The sequence below is a fragment of the Panthera tigris genome, chromosome B1, assembly GCF_018350195.1.
Source record: "Panthera tigris isolate Pti1 chromosome B1, P.tigris_Pti1_mat1.1, whole genome shotgun sequence".
In the NCBI taxonomy this organism is placed as follows: domain Eukaryota; kingdom Metazoa; phylum Chordata; class Mammalia; order Carnivora; family Felidae; genus Panthera; species Panthera tigris.
In genome coordinates, this window is record NC_056663.1 from 101522420 (window position 1) to 101544427 (window position 22008).

Consider the following 22008-nt stretch of genomic DNA (forward strand, 5'->3'; position numbering starts at 1 on the left):
TTATGGTAAGTGGCATGCAAGACTGAACTATCTTTAAAACTATCTTTAAAACAACACTAGGAAAAAAAAACAACAGAACAATGACTTACCTAACTGGGAAAACATATTACTTTGTCAAGTTTGTGGCATGAATGAATTTTAAAATGATAAAATAAGCTATATTTTCAAACTACTTAAGAGTCCTATGAAATTTTATTTTCCTAGAGATAGTTTATTATTAGTGTCAAGTAACTATTGCAAGTAACAGGACACTATCATTTTTTCCCCAGCCTAAACATTCATATTTATGTAATGATACTCATTTCTCAAAAAAGAAGAAAAAGAAGAATTATTACAATAGTTAAAAGAAGACAGCTAATAAATTCAGAGATGCAGGGGGAGGAAAAAAATCTACAGGTACTCAGTTTCCAGTATTCAAACTTTCTTCATGGAAATTTGATAGCCAGGCTTCTGTTTAAGAGCACTAAAACTTTTTTTTCAGTAAGAAAAACATACATACTATACCCACCCTTAATCCACAGTTACTACTGACTACCACTGACATGCTATCAGTATTTAGATTCAGATTTCCATTCTTCCATTAAGAAAAAATGTAAAAAGAGAAGTCAATTCAGAAGATGTAGACATTTCCATAAAATATTCTCATTGATTTTAATGCATGTTAGTATATATTCTCCTCAGAGTTCCTAGTAATAATAATAGTAAGCCTAGTTTCTTTTATGGATTTTGGAAATCAGTTTTACAGTCAAACAAATATAAAATGATTCATTTTTTTCCTAACCTATCCTTTAAAATTTCTTGATGTTTAAATCTAGTAATCTTGATGTTTAAATCTAGTAAGGAAAATACAATCTCAGTTACATGAATTTTCACATTCTCTTTGTTTTCTTTTATTTATAGATACATACATTCTAACACTGACACTAAGTAGAACATAAGTTATATATTAAAACAAATTTTTAAAAAGTAATTTAAAGAGAGATATTTAAGATCAGATAATATCTCCATACCAGCATGACACCTAAGCTATATAGGAAGAAGGGAAAAAAAGAAAGAAGGAAAAAAAAAAAAAAAAGACTTAAAGAGTTACTTGTATTCCTAATAAAGAGTTCATAGAGTTCACCGGCTTAAAAAACCTTTTGTCATATTTTAGATATATATATTTTTTAATATTTCAAAACCTTAAAAATTTTAATATGTTTTAGTAGACATTTCATACAAGTTCTGAGTTAACTTGATGAATGTAAATACTAACACAAAGTTCAGTACAACAAACTTTTGACAATACTAGACAGTTGTTATATCTTAATGTATGAAAAGGACTGCATCAAAACAAACTATCAACAGAGGTTACGTTTATGGAATAGAATTTGTAAAGAAGTCCAAAGAAGGCATATACTCCTTTCTCTTTATTTTTCTTTGTTACAGTACTCTTATTTTTGATGAATATATATTACTATGGAATTTTTAGAAGAAAAAAATTGAGGCTCATATACATAGAGTAATGCAAAAAACAGTGTCAATATCTCTTTGCTGGTATTCAAAACTCGTATTATAACAATATAACCATCTTCACTTACTAAATCATTGCTTACATTTAAATTAAAATATAGTTCAGCCTCTTCAAGGAAACTTTAACATGAAAAATGCATTTTAAATCCTTCATAGTTATTCACCTGCAATCCAAGAAAACAAGATATTGGGAGAAATATGTGAAGAATATTTTAGGTCAAACAATGGTCACAAGGTAAAAAAAAATGTGTGTGTGGGGTGAGGGGTGGTATTTCTCCCCTTTCAATCTGAAGAATCACTCCTTCAGGAGTCTCTCCTAAAACCAAACAGACACCTTAGATTCCACAAATATTAAACACATTGTCCCTTGCATCTTTTATCTTAAGTTATATCATCTGATGCTTTAAGGTAGTTTTTAGTAAATATAAGACATTATATCAAATATAAAAATTTTAGATACCTACAAAATCTGTTCAGCTAGTAAGTACTTCTTCCAGACAGCCTTTATTAACAAACATTGATTGTCCTTTCCTGATAATCCTGATCATCCTAGACCCTTTCCAGAATTAATTACTCCTGTCACTGTACATTATCGGATTGCCTGTTACCTAAGCATTCAATATCCAAACCTCCAGTTATGAAAGTACACAAGGAAGCAAATAAATAATGATAAATTTAGACTCACACAAAAATCTATCCCACAAGTAACTCTAACGCTCATGATTGATAATGTTTGGACAGTTAGTCTCACTTTGATTATCAGATGTGGTAGAACATTGAACAGTATAATGAAAATCTAAAGCAAAGTGAATTGGCAAAATCCTGGAAAAACGCAGAATTTTATGAAGTTGCTAAAAGTGATGCTGGACAACCGCTCAAATCACAGGTAAAGCTATCAGTGCTAAAGTATGGATCTAGAAGGCTTAGAGCAGTTACCTATAAAAATGAGTAAATCAGTAAGAGTTATTGATGACTTGCTGGGGACTTTTGTAAAACATGATTTGAATATCAAAAGAAGAGTGATGTGTAGAAAACTGACAAACTGCTCACATATTTATCTTAATACAGCCTCTCTACTTGATTGACCTTGATCATGCTTGATCAACCTTTAAGAGCTATCATACTATGCAATCATACAACTTCAAGGGAAAAATTATACCAAAATGAATTGACATTTGATTCAGTCTTTATTCAAAGAAGGCATACTTCTTTAGAACCTAAATTTGTCATACTCTGAAAAAAACCTTATTTTCATATATTTGCTTCAATGTTAAGAAAGTGCTCCAAACATATCTTTGCTTATTGTTTAGCATGAAATAAAGTTGTTTGTTTTTAATTAATTCACTGATTTTATTATTTTCAGATAACAAGGTTCTCTTGTACTTCTTTTGCTCTTATATTACAACCTGTTAAAAATTTGCCCCTATATATGTCTATCCTATTATATCCTCTAGCTTACCTCCTTGAGAAAAAATGCTGTATCATCTCTATCTCCTGCAACTAGTACAATTCCTAGAATATAGTCAATGCTAAAAAAACAAAACAAAAACTCAACTGAGAAGTACACCATTTTTAATAAATGAATTTGTAATCGAGTCTAACACCACAAGTCTAATCAACATATATGATATATCCTCAACAACTTTAAACCATCTAACTGGCTATTTCAAATGGTCTCAATTTTAATTAGATATTAACCATTTTATCTATGTTTAAAAATGTGTGACTTCTTTTGAAAATCATACCTTTATACATAAGAAGGCATTTAATAATGGTCCATATAGAGTTATTTGAGAATCTGGAGAAAGTTCCATTTCCACATGAAGTTTATCAGGTGGAAGTTCTGAGGGATCAATAGGTGGGCGTGACGAAGTAGAAGGAGAAGAAACAACTCTGTCTGATGTTTTCTGGGATGGCCTTAATACAGATAGCATTGTTTCTTCCATTTCTGACACTGGAAAAAATTAAGAAAAAAGAGAAGAATGCCTTGGGGAGGGGAAGTTCTTAGAAGTTCTTTAAGGAACTATTCACTAAGAGATTCTATTTTGCAATTTTTCATGAACAATCTTTGATATAGTACCTATAATATCTAATGAAAATAGACCTGCAAGACTAATAAGAATACACAATAGAAGACTTCACAGAAATATGTGTAGAAATACATAACCAGATGGCACAGAATCAATGAAAATTTCCTATTAACATTCTTGAGTCCCTGCAATATAAATTCAGGTCACAATTAGGCTTTAACTATACTTGGGCACTAAAGTACTAAGTTGTTTTCACATAAACAGCTATTCAAATACAGCGTGACATTATCAGGGCACCTGGGTGGCTCAGTCAGTTAAGTGTCTGACTCTTGGTTTCGGCTCAGGTCATGATCTTACGGTTTCATGGGTTCAGGCCCTGCAACAGGCTCTGCGCTGTGCAGAGCCTGCTTGGGATTCTGTCTCTCCCTCTTTCTCTTTGCTCCTCCCCCACACTCTCACAATAAATAAACTTGATTTTTTTTTTTGTAATTCAAATACAGTGTGACATTATCAAGCTCCAAACATAAGAACAATTATGAAAACTATTCTTTAACTCTTAACTCACTGGAAAAATACAAATTAAAAATCACTTGATTCTAATTCCAGTTTGGAATAATTATGAAATGATATGATAATTGTGAAAGTACATTTAAAAAAAAACTAACATTTCAAAAAAAATAACATTTCATGAAACCAAGTGGTTTATGTATATACTCACATGCACCTTGATATTACAGCTCTTCTGTTTCTAGTTGGTAGAACTTGAAAAAATTATTTACTTTCTCTAAGCATTATTTGTTCAACTCTACGATGACAATAATAACATTTATCTCACAGAGTTGTTATAAGGATTATGAGATAATGTAAACCAGGAAATAGCTTATTCTAGTACAGTAAAACCTTGGATTGCAAATAACTTGCTCTGCCAGTATTCTGCAAGATGAGCAAACATTTCCAATAAATTTTAACTTGATAAATGAACGATGTCTTACAATATGAGTAGCATGTGATGCCAAATGTCACATGATCACAACTGAGTCAATGGTTCTTCTCTCTCTCTCCCTCTCTCTGCAGGATTGTGAGTGATCATCTCCCATGCTCGGATGCTTGGTGCTTGGTCTCAGGCCACGATGTTTGGCAGCAATCAGTGATTTTTCAGCAAGTTGGAAAGTGCCCACAACTGGCACTAGTGTATTTTTTGTCACTTCAAAGCACCTATGGACAGTCCTTTGCTTTTCCATTCAAGAGTAAGCTTGGGAATGCTTTGCTTCATTCTAGATCAGGCTGCCTGCAGATATGAACCCTTTCCTCTGCTGCCCTATTGCCAGTTGCATTAAATACGATATATGACAAGAGTTTATTAATACTGTACTATAGTCAACATCCATGCAAGTGTATACAATGACCCTTTCCAGAAAAATATTCCATTAAGCCAATAACAGTGATTCTGTTACTGATAGTGAAAGTCATCCTACACAATAACCCTCCTCTCTCTTGTCTCCCTCACACCAGCCAAATTATTTCTCTTTAAATTTTGTATTTTCGTTAATAGTTTGTATTACAAAATTACAACACTGCAATCATTTTTATATGAATATTTTTGGGTTGTGAAACGAATCATCTAAGTTTCCATTATTTCTTGTATTTCTCTGATATACAAGTGCTTTGGATTACAAGCATGAATTATGCTCACAAACCAAGGTTTTACTGCATTTGATACACAGTAAATGCTCAATGAAAGTTAGTTATAATTATGCCACAATTACTTAACAGATTTTTAAATGTATACAATTATGACAAAAGAACAGATGCATTTCCAAAATTAAAAACAATTTCTTATACCTTTAATAGTTATCAATCATAAAACCAGATGTTTCAAAGTACAAATTATACAAAAACACTTACACGATTGCTTTAGCTGCTCATCTGCTTTTTGCGGATAAATTGGATGCCATGTATAATCAATTGTGAGCATGACACTTGGGACAGTCCAGCATTCAACCCAACCAGCTCTGTGAAGAACAAAAAATTAAGTTCTAGTCAGGTACTTATTCCTTTAATTGTATCCAAGGATACAATCCAAATTGTATCCTTTAATTGTATCCAAATAAGTCAGGTACTTATTCCTTTAATTGTATCCAAATGATAATTAACTTTTATCATTATTCTTTGAAAGAATCAGAAGAATAATTTCTCCACATACAAACACAAAATACTCACTTTTCTTGTGTAATGTTCCGCCATTTTGGTTTAACAGTTTTCTGCCCACTTTGACACTCAGCAGGAATACCGGTATCATGAGTCATTTTGTTTGGGTGGCAATTCTTCACCAGCATAAATAATGAATATTTACTAGGGTGGCAATCTGGTAGAAATAAATGAAGATCAACATCTTCTCCCTAAAAAAGAATTTATTATAAGCCAAAGTAATACAATAGGTACACAAAGATGTTAAATTTCTAATTATAGCCAAACCTATATATAACAATCTTCAGAATACAAAAGAAATACAAAAGGCAGATTTTACCATGAACAGTCAGTTAAATAACAGAGTAAGATTTTATATGGACTATAACTAAATTCTGATAAGAAAGTTAAGAAAATCAAGGAAATAAATAGCATGGTTTCCACAAAATAGTAAAAAAGATGATCTTTGATGATATCCATGGGTATTTCACATGTAATTCAGTAAAAAAAAAAAAATTTTAAAAACCAGCTAAGTTCAGGTGGTATATGTTCTGCATTTTATTGATTTTTAAAATATGATTGTCTCTTGATTCTAGTTAAGTCTTGGTTCATCAATTGGCTTTTAAGAATTCTGAATTGAAGGGGTGCCTGGGTGGCTCAGTTGGCTGAGTGTCAGACTCTTGATTTCAACATAGGTCATGATCTTACAATTGTAAGTATAGAACCTGCTTGGGATTTCCTCTCTGCCCCTCCCCAATTTGTGCTCTCCTTCTATGTTTCAAATTAAATAAATAAACATTTTTTTTTTAAAGGAGAAGAATTCTGAATTGATACCCCAAAGGATCTTCATTTGGCTTCACTTTTTTCCTTATAGGTTGGTGCCCTAATCTTGTTCAAGCAGTCAGCCTGACATGCTTGACTTCTTTTCTTCTCTTTCTTTCTTTCTTTCTTTTCTCTCTCCCTCTCCCCCTCCCTCTCTCTCTTTCTTTTTTTTCAGCTTTTATTATTAAATTATTTTATTTTATTTTATTCAAGTTTTTATTTAAACTCCAGTTAGTTGGGGCGCCTGGATGGCTCAGTCGGTTGAGCGTCTGACTTCAGCTCAGGTCATGATCTGGTGGTCCGTAAGTTCAAGCCCTGGGTCGGGTTCTGTGCTGACAGCCTGGAGCCTGTTTCAGATTCTGTGTCTCCCTCTCTCTTTGACCCTCCCCTGTCTGTCTGTCTCTCTGTCTCTCTGTCTGTCTGTCTCCCCAAGCTCTGTCTCTCTCTGTCTCAAAAATAAATAAACGTTAAAAAAAAAAAATTTAACTCCAGTTAGTTAACATATAGTGTAATGTTAGTTTCAGGAGTAGAATTTAGTGATTCATCACTTACAGGTAATAATACCTAGTGCTCATCAGAAGTACCATCCTTAATTCCCATCACCAATTTAGCCCATTCTCCTGCCCACCTCCCCTCCAGCAACCCTCCCTTCTTTATTGTTAAGAGTCTGTTTTATGGTTTGCCTCTCCTTTTTTCCCCCCTCTGTTCATATGTTTTGTTTCTTACATTCTACATGAGTGAAATCATATGGTATTTGTCTTCCTCTGACTTACTTTGCTTAGCATTAATACACTCTAGCTCCATCCATGTCATTGCAAATGGCAAGATTTCACTCATTTTTATAGTTGAGTAATATTCCACTGTAGATATATACCACAACTTCTTTATCCATTAATCAGTCAATGGACATGTAGGCTCTTTCCATAATTTGGTTATTGTAATAATGTTGCAATAAACATCAGGGGGCCATGATGCCTGATTTCCTTTTTTGTTTTTAATTTTTTTTAAATATTTATTTAGTTTAATTTAGAGAGAGACAGAGTATGAGTGGGGGAGGGACAAAGAGAGAGAGGGAGACACAGAATTTGAAGCAGGTTCCAGGCTCTGAGCTATCAGCACAGAGCCCAATATGGGGCTCGAACTCATGAACCCTGAGTTCACGACCTGAGCCGAAGTCAGATGCTTAACCAACTGAGCCACCCAAATGTTCCTGATGCCTGATTTCTCAACAGGCAGCATAGTAGAGTGGTTAAGAGAATGGAGCCCTAACCTTTACCACTTGGATTCAAATTCCAACTCAGCCATTCACTAGTCACATGACAAGTTACATAAACTCAGCTTCTCAGTTTCCTATTTCATAAATGCAGGTAAAACAACTACCTCAAGTGGATTGTTCTGAAAATGAAATGAGTTAATACCCATAAAGCACTTGGAATAGTGTCCAGAACACAGAAAATGTTTAATAGGTGTTAGCAGTTCTTCTTATTATTGTTGCTATTTTTTTTACCACCACACCTCCATCAATACAACAACTTCTGATTGCCCATATGCTAAAATTAGGTGTTCCACAGAATTTTTAACATTAGAGCTGCCTTTCATATAAAAGGAAAAAAGGTATTTGTGGTTATTCCCTGAATTCATGTTTACAATTAGTAATGGAATACAGGGAAGTGTAAAACCTAGTTCATACACTGTAAACATTAGAGCTAGAGGGGGTTTTCAAAAGAACATGTAGGTTAGCCACAAGGGTTAGAAATGAACTGTAAGAAAATAATCAACTTGGAATTTTCTTTTTATTGCCCAACTCCTCAGGGGAAGTTGGGAAACTTAGAATGACAGAACATCACAGTTGACTGCAAAAATGAAACAGCAGCATTTCTGTGACAATGAAGCTCATAAACAATGGTGGAAAGCTAAAATACTAGAGGATGGCAATGGGATAGGCAGGGAAAAGTAAAGGTAAGCTTTGGGAAATCAAAATTACTAATAAACCTGTGGAATAAGGAATGTATGCAATTATACGTACTCTTAAAGAGAACTTGGTGTTACACGTAGCTGGAACAAAGTCCGTAAAAGGCAAAGAGAAATCAATGTTTAATGTTTCCCCACAGGCTGCCAGATACACTAACAGAAAGAGAAAAAAAAATTAACTTCAATAAAACTTGAAATCAAAATTGCCTTAAATACATACCTAAAAAAATTAAAGACAATATGCTCAGTCTAATAAACTCTGAAATAGTTCCCTGATAGTATTATAAGACAATGGAAAAAAGATCAATTCTAGCTTCCATTAAAACTATAAATTCAACATCAATTTCCTTTTTTGGCATTTGTCTTAATGAACAGAATACTTAATTTTCATGTTCTTACCATTTTCTTGTTGTTTAGTGGAACAATCAATCCAATTGTGTTGATTAGCAGCCCAAATCATTTCAAATTGATGAAACATGATTTTAAAATTCCATGTATATGGCACAAATGAAAAAATGTCTGGAGCACTATCACTAGACCAGTCTTGAATTAAATCTAAAATTATGGGAGTGGGAGACAGAAAGCAAAATTAATTGAAATTCAGACAACAAAATATAAATATTCTAACACCAGCCAAAAATAAATTTTTTCTTTTGTAAGAAGAAGTTTTATGCTGAAATATTAAAAGATGATTAAGATATAGCTAAATGATTAACAGTAAACCAATGTTTACCTACCAATTACAGTTCCAAATAAGAGAAATTTTATGCATTTCATATACGTATTATTTTTTAAAGAAACTTTAGAAGACAAAAGAAAAAAGAATCACCTGGTAATCCACACCCAAATATCCATCATTGTGCATATGTTTCCTTCTAGTTTTTTTCTATGTACATTTTTATACTATCTTAGATGCCCATATTTTATATATTGCTTTTTCTCACTGAACTCAAAATTTTTCCATGTTATTTCATACACATTAACAAAATCTTTTTTATAATATAATGTCAAGATATTTGTAATAGAATCCAAGTCAGTGACTCTTTGCTTATAACATTATAAAATATAATACATTTCTCAGAGAATGTCACAATTTGTGTATGTAGCTAAAACACACCAGAAACAGCATTTTGAAAATACCAATGACAACTGTTAAAACACTCTGAGATTATGCTTTTTATATTCTCTATTAGAGCCTCTCAGCTCCCATAATTTCCCCCAAATAGCATTACAAAGTCATGTAAGGGTAGTCAGACAGAAACAAAATTATTGAAAATATCCTCCAAAAAAATGAAAAGGTGCCAAAAATCACACAAGGAGTTAATAACCATAGTATTTACAATGGAAAATAATGCTTCTGCCAGAAACAGTACTCTGCTTTTATTAGCCAGGCATTTTTTTCATGTTTAATTTTATATACAGGCTGTGTGTGTGTGTGTGTGTGTGTGTGTGTGTTTAGTATAATTTATTGTCAAATTGGCTAATATACAGTGTGTAAAGCGTGCTCTTGGTTTTTGGGGTAGATTCCCATGGCTCGTCACTAACATACAAAACCCAGTGTTCATCCCAACAAATGCCCTCCTCAATGCCCATCACCCATTTTCCCATCTCCCCAACCTCCCCAGCATCAACCCTCAGTTTGTTCTCTGTATTTAAGAGACTCTTGTAGTTTTCCTCCCTCTCTCTCTGTTTGTAACTATTTTTACCGCCTTCCCTTCCCCCATGGTCGTCTGTTAAGTTTCTCATGATCCACATATAAGTGAAAACATGATATCTGTCTTTCTCAGACTGACTTATTTCACTCAGCATAATACCTTCCAGTTCCATCCACACATTAACAAAAATTTTAATGAGAGTTCATTAAAGAGATTTACTAGGATTTACTCAACCATTTAATAATCTTGAATATTTAGATCCTTTCCAAATTTTTGTGTTTTATATAATTTTATTTCTATTCTCATGCAAGATATTTTACATATTCAGGATTACTTTGTTAGTATAGATTCCAGAAGTAGAATGGCTAGGTCAAAAGTTTATAAGTTTTTTTTAAAGTTCTTACAAATGCCAATGATTTAAATTAATAATATGCAGTTTTATTATATCATCAATAAAAGGCATGTGGCAATTAATCTGTTCTATGAATAAAGGAAGATTCCACTTGACACTTTTACTTTAAATATATTTTTACTTCACTTAAGCAATCACAGTGGTTCATCATACTGCATTATCTATGCTTACTTCTAAACTTTTACTGCCATATGCCACCCTACCTAACATGACATCATCCCAATTTTCTTACTTTATTCTTCAGCACAATGGTTAGCAATTGAGAGATACCCAAAAGTCATCAGTGGAATTGACTCTACAATATAAACTTATCATTCATCAAGCTTATTTTCTCACTTTCCTTCTTCATAAATATTTTTAGTTCTGAACTTTTACTCAAGTTCATCATATTCGCCCTATCTAAAATAAGTATACTCTTTGGTATCCTCTCTGCTGAAAGAAAACTCTAACCATCTTTAACAAGAGCATGATAATTGAGACCTTATCAAAATAAAAACCTTCTGCACAGTGAAGGAAACAATCAGCAAAACTAAAAGGCAAATGATGGAATGGGAGAAGGTTATTTGCCAATGACATATCAGATAAAGGGCTAGTATCCAAAATCTATAAAGAACTTATAAAACTTAACACCCAAAAAAACAAATAATCCAATAAAGAAATGTGCAAAAGACATGAATAGATCCTTCTCTAAAGAAGACATCGAAATGGCTAACAGACACATGAAAACATGGTCAACATCACTCATCATCAGGGAAATACAAATCAAAACCACAATGAGATACCACCTCACAACTGTCAGAATGGTTAACATTAACAACTCAGGCAACAACAGATGTTGGCGAGGATCCGGACAAAGAGGATCTCTTTTGCATTGTTGGTGGGAATGCAAGCTGGTGCAGCCACTCTGGAAAACAGCATGGAGGTTCCTCAAAAAACTAAAAATACAACTACCCTACAACCCAGCAATTGCACTAGGGATTTATCCAAGGGATACAGGTATGCTGCTTCGAAGGGACACATGCACCCCCAGTGTTTATAGCAGCGCTATCAACAATAGCCAAAGTATGCAAAGAACCCAAATGTCCATTGATGGATGAATGGATAAAGAAAATGTGGTAAATATATACAATGGAGTATTACTCAGCAATCAAAAGGAATTAAATATTGCCATTTGCAACTACGCGGATGGAAGAACAGGGTGTTATGCTAAGCAAAATTAGTCAGAGAAAGACAAATATATAACATCACTCATATGAGGACTTTAAGATACAAAACAGATGAACATAAGAGAAGCGAAGCAAAATAATATAAAAACAGGGAGGGGGACAAAACATAAGAGACTCTTAAATATGGAGAACAAACAGAGGGTTACTGGAGGGATTGTGGGAGGGGGGATGGGCTAAATGGGTAAGGGGCATTAAGGAATCTACTCCTGAAATCAAGTTGCACTAGATGCTAACCTGGATGTAAATTTAAAAATAAATTAAATTTAAAAAAAAAAAAAAAAAAAAAAGAATGAGATATACTGATAGTCCAACAAACATAAACTCAGATAATCCAATAATCACCTCAGGAAACCAATGTAGTTTTATATAAAGTTATTAGCCAGTTTCTATCTTATCAAGTGTTATTAGTTTTTTCTTCAATATTTTATTTGAAATTTCAAGGTTTTCTTCAATATGGTTACCTTACCACCATATAAATACCTTTACTCATAAATATTAAAAACTATGGTAATAAAATATTTATACTAGGAGCCTCTACTGCTATTTCTAATATGTATTTCTCTCTCTTTTTTTTTTAAGTAGGCTTCACCCCAGCACAGAGCCCAGTGCAGGACTTGAATTCAGGATACTGAAATCAAGAGCTGAGCTGAGATCAAGAGTTGGAGGCTTAACCGCCTGAGCCACCCAGATGCCCCTATATATTTCTCTTTAAACCCAAAGCTGCTCTCATTAGCAGATGGATCTTATGAAATAATTTAATTTAAAAAAGGCAGAGGGGTGCCTGGGTGGCTCAGTTAAGCATCATACTTTGGCTCAGGTCATGATCTCATGGTTTGTGAGTTTGAGCCCCATGTCAGGCTCTGTGCTGACAGCTCGGAGCCTGGAGCCTGCTTCAGATTCTGTGTCTCCCTCTCCCTCTGCCCCTCCCCCACTCATGTTCTATCTCTGTCTTAAAAATAAACATTAAAAAAATAATAAAAATAAAAAAGGAAGCACTTTCATGATGACTGCTTTACTTATTTAGACACCACATTTTTATAAGTTATTAAGTTTGTAGTGAGCACTGGGTATTGTATGAAAGTGCTAAATCTCTATATTGTACACTTGAAACTAATATTACTCTGTATATTAACTGGAATTTAAATAAAAATTTAAAAAAATAAGTTATTAAGTTGGTAATCTAAATGTTCATGTGGAAAAACTCACTTTATAATTAGGTTGTTAGACAAACACCCTATGAAATGTCAGTCAATTGTATTGCAGCTTTGCAATAATTGTTAATATTGTTTTCTTCTCCCCCTTATCAGAGTAAATCTAAATCACTTTTGATGTTACCAGAAGAGAATTCACTTGTGCCTTTGTTTTATATCTTTTATTCCTGAGACTCTTTATTATACTTATCATGAAGCTATCTTTGTCCCATGCTGAAATCTCTTAAGAACAACTATGTCTCACTAATAATTGGCCTAAGAATGGTTATTGAGGAATATCAGGCATTCCCTCATTCCAAATTAGATAATGTGCTTTCTACAGAATTCTGTCAATAGGGAAATATAAAACTGAGTGAAGAGAAAAGCAATTCAAACACTATGACTAAGTATGTTCACTCCCAGGCTAAACCTATACTACTCTACAATAGTCATCCTTATTAAAGAATAAATTAGTTTTTTTTTTTTTAATTTTTTTTTAACGTTTATTTATTTTTGAGACAGAGAGAGACAGAGCATGAACAGGGGAGGAGCAGAGAGAGAGGGTGACACAGAATCTGAAACAGGCTCCAGGCTCTGAGCTGTCAGCACAGAGCCCGACGCGGGGCTCGAACTCACGGACCGTGAGATCATGACCTGAGCCGAAGTCAGACGCTTAACCGACCAAGCCACCCAGGCGCCCCAAGAATAAATTAGTTTTTAAAGGATTCTAGAAAGCAATAGAAGAAATATGACTAAATGTTAGAGCTATAAACTCTGCAATATGAGAACTTACGTTTTGTACCTTTCTGTTTTCTTTAAATTTCTCCAAATAAATTTTAGAAAAACAAAAAAACAAAAAAACAAAAAAAATGAATTGCAATAGGTATAAACTTAAAGATTAGAGATAAAGAAAATAATTTAGGGAAAAGATGATTGTAATTTGTGAAATGTGTACTTGGCTGTTTAAAAGTGACTAATACAATGCTCAGTCTCAACGAAAGTGTTACTCCAAAATTAAAACTTTTGTATCTTGAGGAATAATCTAATCAAACTATTTTTAGTACTGCTAATGTCTAAGAATATGAAATGTGAAGGATTAAATGCTTGAAAATAGCAATCTATTTTAAAAGGTTAACAAAGTGGCATGCCTGGGTGGCTCGGTCAGTTAAGCATCTGACTCTTGATTTCAACTCAAGGCATAATATCGCTATTCATGGAATGGACCCCCACATTGGGCTATGCACTGACAGCATGGAGCCTGCACAGGGTTCTCTCTCTCCATCTCTCTCTGCCCTTTCCCTTTTCTCTCTCTCTCTCAAAGTAAATAAACTTTTTTTTTTTAATAAAAGCTTAGCAAAGTTAAAAAATACAAAATATTTGGGGCGCCTGGGTGGCGCAGTCGGTTAAGCATCCGACTTCAGCCAGGTCACGATCTCGCGGTCCGTGAGTTCGAGCCCCGCGTCAGGCTCTGGGCTGATGGCTCGGAGCCTGGAGCCTGGAGCCTGTTTCCGATTCTGTGTCTCCCTCTCTCTCTGCCCCTCCCCCGTTCATGCTCTGTCTCTCTCTGTCCCAAAAATAAATAAAAACGTTGAAAAAAAAAATTAAAAAAAAAAAAATACAAAATATTAAGTGAAAGGGAAATGGCTACAGCCGAAGAAGCTATATATATAACATATTCTTGAGCCAGACTACTTGGGTTGGAATACTAGCTTGACAGACTTACTAGTTGTATGACCCTGAACAAACTGCTTAACCACACTGTAACTTACTTTCCTCATCTGTAAAACAAGGATAACAATAATATCGATCTCAGGAATTATTATAAGGATTCAACAATATGCAAATTTCTTAGGATAGAGATATATAAGATGCACTATTAAGTTTTAACTATTTTTTTTTTCATAAATCTGAATTGAGGAGTACTTAGTCAATGTTCAACTTCACTGACAAAAGTTTAACTTGCCAGGGATTTTGTTACAATTTCTACTATTGGCACTCTGACTTAAGCCTTTAAGAATTCTATAACTCCAGGAATGCAGAAGCATTCCATCAAGTCCTCATAATAAAGTTCCCAGTCAAACTAGAAAACAAATATAAAAGACTTATGGTTGAACAAATTGTAGTAATGGCATTATAAAATTTCCAAACTCTAGCAATAGCAAAATTAGGGTAGAAATTATTATCTCTACTTCACAGATAAGGAAACAGAAGGTTAAATAATTAGATAATTTGGCCAACATTATATTGCTAGTAAATAAAGTCAGGGCCAGACTATCTATGAATACCTTAATACTAAATCCCTAATTATCTAATAGTATGCAGCACAGATCAGATGCTTGTAATATAGATATTTAATCAGATGACTAAGAGGGAATGATGGATGGATCAATAAATGCAGCAGTCAGTAAAGCAAATATTAGATGCTCTGGGGTAGCCATTGACCCTGGCAAATCACGCCAATTTTGTTTAGCTAAACTTTTTATGGGAAGGTTCTATAAATATAACTTATTTTTATGTAGTTATATTTCTGTTAGAGACCAAGACGACATGTTCCTAAACCCATACCCATATAGGTATGTTCCCTACCCATATGAGTAGGTATTATAATATGCTTCAAGAAATAAAGGAATTTTTTCCAACTAACGATAACATTAACTCAATATCCATGCCAACATAAAGGAGTAAGTAGCAGCTCCAGATACAAAATAACATGCCCTTGGTGGTATGGGAATGTAAATTGGTACAGCCACTGTGGAAAACAGTATGGAGGTTCCTCAAAAACGTAAAAATAGAAATATCATATGATCCAGTAATTCCACTACTGGGTATTTACTCAAAGAAAATGAAAACATAACTCATAGCACCCCTATGTTTATTGCAGCTTTATTTCCAATATCCAAGAAATCAAAGCAAACTAAGTGCCCACAATAGATGAATAAAGAAGATCTGGGGTACACACACACACACACACACACACACACACACGCAGAGGAATATTACACAGCCATAAAAAAGAATTAAATTTGGTCATTTGTAGCAACATAGGCAGACTTAGAGGGTATAAATCAGACAAAGAAAGACAAATACCATATGCATATGGAATCTAACAAACAAACAAACAAACACAAAGAGCAGAAACAGATCCATAACTACAGAAGACAAATTGATGGCTGCCAGAGGGGAAGGGGGTAAAGAGATGAGGATAATAGCTGAAGGGGAGTGAGAGTTACAGGCTTTTAGTAATGGAATGAGCAAGTCATGAGAATGAAAGGCACAGCAAAGGTAATACAGTCAATGGCATTCTAATATCATTGGTGACAAAGTGTAGCTACACTTGCGGTGAGCACAGCATAATATATAGAGTTGTTGAATCACCATGTTGTATACCAAAACAAATGTAACGTGTCAACCATACTTAAAGAAAAATTAAAAAACAACATACTTGACTATTTGAATATACCTTTTGTAGATTACAATAATTGAAACAAAATAATGAAACCATGCTGATGCCTAATTCAGGTAAAGAAAGAAATTAATTCATCCTCCCCAAATTATTCCCCACTAGACTGACAAAAAGCACCTGCCTAAGATGAGTTCTTTCATTTTTTTTTCTAAGCCCAATTTTGGGTTCATCTTTTCCTTGTTTGAGGTAAAAGAAAAAACAAAATATATTTAAATTTTCCCTTTTATATGCTTAGCTCAAAAAGAAGTGTAAAATAAAGTATGAACTCTATCATCAAATCCCCATGTTGAATCTAAAAGCAAAACTTACTGAATATAAAAAAGTTCACTGTGATAAATTTCACTGTATTTACATTTATTAGAAAGTTACCAGTAAAGAAGTTCTTCTGTGCAAAGATGAAGTGGTAGGTGGCTTTATAAACTTCTAATTCACACTGCCATGTCTGTGGCATGTTCCATATTCGGGGGTAACTGGCATTGATGTGGAACTGCAAACAAAACGTTAAGTAAAAATGTTAGAGCTTACAATGTGATATTGTGTGAACAGCACTAGAAATAAACTCACACACACACTAGTGAGTAATTAAAACTTATTTTCCTGCTGAGCTGAACAGAAGATCCCTCAAAGATTTTAATATTAATGTGACTAAACGTTAGTATCCATGGTTACATCCAGCTCCTTGAAATACTAAGCCATGATGTGGCCAGAAAACTTTAAGAACAACAAATCAGGCTACAGTTTTGATACTGTACTCTAGCTAAACTAACAGAGTAATAGCCAATATCCTTCATTCCTCCTTAAATCTAATCGGTTATGTGAGTCTCAGGGTTGGGGATGTGGAGCACAATGCATATACTATCACACAGATGTGTGGTCACCAGTGCCTCCCAGGTTCCCATTTGGAAGTTTGGTAATTATTGATCTGACATGGTGCTTTGTTATGTATTACATCTATCAAAGTTGGGCAAGAGCTGCCTGACCAGGAAAAGCATTATTGCAGCACTATTTACCAGCAAGAGCTCAGGAATTCATTAAAATGCTGAATATGCCAGTTTAATATACATTTATGATATTCAATATATTCTTGGTAATTGTAAAATTTTCCTCTTACTTTACATATATATCATCTATAAATATAGATGCTTTTTTTTTTTTAAACAATTAAGGACCCAATGATACCATCTTATAAAAGAATCCTCTCTTAATATCAGCCATTCTAGATAGTGGCTTTTGATATTATTTTTAGTGTCCCTGATAAAGAATCTGCCTGATTAATGAAACAAGTCTCCAATCTGTGATTTTAATCATAAACATTCATATATTCTTTATAATATGGAGCACTCTAGGGAATCAATAAAATTTTCTTCTTTTTACCTCATTCATCAAGTAAAAAGCAAAATGACGTATTAAGCCATAAGAAAGAATCCAATGGGGCCAGAAACATAGTGAAAGATTATCTTATTTACAACATAGGAATTAGTTTAGTCATAAAATGAAGTTTAAAAATAATATTGTAACAACTTTTCATATTTCTAAAGACCAAAAACCATGTTAGCACTGCGCCTTATATTCACTTAGCCCAAAAGCAGAAGCAGAGCAAAAGAGAGATGTCAAACACAGTCCACAGCACTGGAAATCTACTCCTCTTCACAAAATAGGGCCAAGAGCACTTGGTGGTTCTTGAATGAGGTGAACCATTTAATGACTTCCTGGTCATTAAAATTTTGTATTAAAAATTAAAATCAAATTCATGTTTTATTTATGTATACATATCAATGTATACTCCAGACTTACTGCTAACATTTCTGCTTCTAAGAGGGTGCGGTATTGCATGCTGGTGGTGGCATCAACATGTAAGAGCTGTCCTTTAATGGCAGGAGTGTAACCTAGTTAGTGAAAACATAAAAATTAAGAACCTAAAAAAAATATATATATATCATTAAAAATTTGTACTGTAAACAACCCCCATCACCACCCAAAGAATGAATCCCTAAAAAATGGTGACCAGACACTATATAAATACACCCCAAGGAGGGGAGCCTGCTACCTAATAGGTGACCTTTCTCATTTTGGACAGCTCTAAAGGAGGCAAGTTCCATCTTCATAGAGTATCCATCCTGATTTTGCTTTCCAGTGCAAAACTGTAAGTCTACTCTCTAAATGACAGTTTTTAAATATTAAAGATGATTCTCATGTCTTTTCTTCTCCCCCGGACTCAACAGTATCTATTTTCATCATTTTCAACTGTAACTTATATATGTGATGATAGTTTCTAAACAGATGTTCCTTATGTAATGACAGCAAACAACATAGCCCCATTCTAAACAAAAACAGAAAAGCATAGATTATTTCACTTCTTTTCTTGAAGGGCTGCCCTTCTAAGCACACTAACACAATGGTCATTATTATATGGCTAGTTCAACATGCATCCTGCTCTGGGCATGTTTTTTCAAACGCTTGAATCTCTGAAAAAAGTTTTAAATATATTTTGCTAATGTCTAAGACTTAAGTCTATTTTTCCTCTCAGTCATCTTAAAAGAATTCACAGTAAGTATGCTTGAAATACTGACCCCCTCAGCCCTCAGAGGCTCCCTTACCCCTGTGCACACATAATTGTACAAAAAAATTGGCACAAGTATTTCCTATGTGCAATATCGGTTTACAAGTTGTAGAAGCACTCCCTTAAGAGAACCATTCTCAACTTTGTACAAATGCCAACTGTCTTTTTCCTCCTAATATGTATCTGTAATTAAGACTATCCTAAAGATGTTTTTTCCAATGCACTACTCTCAATCAACCAGTCCTAGAGAATCTCAAGCATCTGACAAGAATCTCAAGACTCAGTATGATTACTCTTTTAAAAACTAGCAAATGTAAAGTTTAACTCTTCATTTAAATAGCCTCAAAGTTACAGGGAAAAGATACACTATGCCATTCTCAGTCACCGTTTCACAACTGATTATCTAAGCAGGCAGATGCAGTTACTACCTGTATATGAAAGCTAATAAATATAGTCAACTTCTACCAGCCTTTTTCTTACACCAGCAACAAAAAAAAAGTTGACAGAAACAAGTAAAGAGAGCCAGGAATGATACAAAAATTACTCTAATTATACTTAGCCATAGTAACATTGTTGACTAGGGACTTCAAAATATGGGTAAGCTGCTATTCTCTATACTCTGAAGGAAGTGAATAAATAAAGCATAATTTCATTTTAATTACTCTCAACTACAAATACAACAAAAGGATAGGAAGAGGAAGAAAAAATTAAGAAGCCTTTATAATATTTTGATAAATTTAACAAAATGTATCTAATCACATTATTAACTTGTATCAGAGTCCAAATTTCAAATGCATAATGAATTTAGATTAGGTCAGCTAAAACTATAGCAATCAGAGTATTATTTAGTGTTTTAAATATGAAATGTTCTGCTTTTTAAAGCTATATTGTTCAAAGTACCAGGTTTACTCTCTGACAAAATCTATGAACAGTGTAACCTAAAACAAAACCTATCAGTCATTCAATCAAGTACTGCCCACATACCATGTGTCAGGTACTGGGTTCAGCACCCAATTTACATCAGTTTAAAAAAAAGACACAGCACTTGCTCTCACAGAGCAACAGACTAATAAGGAAAACATATGTTAAACAAATTATGCTAAGTCTTACAGAAGTATAGGGTATAATGAAAGAATAAGACCTAACTTAATTAAAATTTTTTTCCCTTCTCTCTCGGTGCACAAATAATTTAATTATGTAATATGTACTGTTAAGTAAATGTAATAGAAAGCTGAAAAAGAAAATCCCATTAATGTTAGTCTAAATAGGCTAGCAAACTATTATTTATATATTAATTATTCCTCTATTAATCATTTAAAATAGAAAAGTAATCATTTCAGCTTACCGTTTTCCTCAACTGTCATTGGAATATTAATTTCTAAATATGACCCAGCTCCTACATTTACATGTACAGCATTTGTTTCCTACCAAAAGAAAAAAATTAATTCATATAAAACAATTATTTTCTCACTAATTATACTCCCATTTTTCCTTTTCAGTTATTATCACAGACAAAATATAATCATCAGTATTAAATAGGTATTAAAAGTTCCTAACAACAAAAGTTCAAAGTTTTACCAAAAATACACTAAAGTAATTTGGCCAGGAATAAAGGGAGAAAATGAACGAGACCATAGAAGGAAGGTCTATTACTAATTTTTTCTACTTTTGGCACTTAATGAAAGCAATACGTATAATTATTGCAGGGGGGGAAGGTGGTAGGAGCTCATAGAAATGAATCAAAGTATAGAACTAGTCACAAGAAAAAGACCCTAGGAAATAATGTTCAAATTTTAAACACTATTTTCTAGTATATTATTTCAATAATTACCCTATTTTTGGTAAATAGCAAATCAATTGTAGCATCTGCAATAATATTCATTCGCAGTTCAAAAGCAAGAATCTGTCGTGGTCTCCCAGGCTGTGCAATTTCAGAAACTTTCAGAACTTGATAATCAGGTGGGAAGAAAAACTTCCATAAACAATCTCTATATAAGGAGGTAGAAAGAATAACTTGTTATTCAAGCAAAATTACATTTATAAGGGTGCAATATCAGTATTCTAACTTTGTACTATCATTGCTATCTCATTTAACAATTGGACATGAAATAGAAAAAAAATTAAGTCACAAAAGAACACCTACTCTAATTTCTTTTCAATGAAAACCAAAATACTGTTTTCTCCAATGTTTTATACTTCCAGAAAGCAACAAGCTTTGAGTACTTAATATATTATTGTCAAATGAATCTAGACAAGAACAAATTTGCACTATTCACTATTCAAGTATTGTGTGAGAAATTAAAGACTTTTAATTTCTTTCTACAAGTATATCAATCGTCCAAAAGGCAAAGAAAGAATTGAAGGAGGATGGTGTAATTGGAGTCATTATTCCACTCTGGTTGAGTTACTTCACCCTTCTGAGGACACTTGACCTGCTTTCTTGTCTATAAAATAGGAATAACTGGCGTCACAGAATAGATCTGATGATTAAATGACAGCATACATGGAAAAGACGTGGCAGTACATGCTGATGGAAAAAAAGGCTATTATTTCTATTATTTTCATAATCATTTTTAAAAATTTTTTTTAATGTTTTTATTTATTTTTGAGAGAGAAGGTGCAAGCGGGAGAAGGTCAGAGAGAGAGGGGGACAGAGGATCCAAAGCAGGCTCCAACTGACAGCAGTGAGCTTGATGTGAGGCTTGGACTCACAAACCACGAGATCATGACCTGAGCCAAAGTCGATGCTCAACCGACTGAGCCACCCAGACGCCCCTCATAATCATTATTTTTTAATCAATATGCTATCAGTAAGAGTCTACAGGGCAACAGATCTCTAAAAAGTAAAGAAGCTAAGCTCTAATGCATTTGCCTCCCCTCATTATTTAACAAAGATGAAAGAACCCAAAGAATTTCCATTTCAGTCTCCTATGTCAGTCAAAATTATGTAATGTTATTCATAATTCAGAGAAGGTGCCAG

At 33.6% G+C, this 22008-nt stretch overlaps 1 protein-coding gene across 12 annotated transcripts in view; it reads right to left on the reverse strand.

The window, feature by feature from the left end:
- Nucleotides 1-22008, reverse strand: part of KIAA1109 (KIAA1109 ortholog) — a 214937-nt gene that overhangs the window by 146485 nt on the left and 46444 nt on the right. For all 12 annotated transcript variants that reach the window (XM_042983961.1, XM_042983959.1, XM_042983962.1 and 9 more), the window contains 9 exons: nucleotides 20860-21016; nucleotides 20374-20452; nucleotides 18263-18354; nucleotides 16838-16955; nucleotides 8922-9077; nucleotides 8578-8675; nucleotides 5763-5941; nucleotides 5448-5554; nucleotides 3258-3466 (listed from right to left, as the gene is read on the reverse strand). In XM_042983961.1, coding sequence (XP_042839895.1) covers nucleotides 3258-3466; nucleotides 5448-5554; nucleotides 5763-5941; nucleotides 8578-8675; nucleotides 8922-9077; nucleotides 16838-16955; nucleotides 18263-18354; nucleotides 20374-20452; nucleotides 20860-21016 — 1195 coding nt within the window. The remainder of the gene's footprint in view (nucleotides 1-3257; nucleotides 3467-5447; nucleotides 5555-5762; nucleotides 5942-8577; nucleotides 8676-8921; nucleotides 9078-16837; nucleotides 16956-18262; nucleotides 18355-20373; nucleotides 20453-20859; nucleotides 21017-22008) is intronic.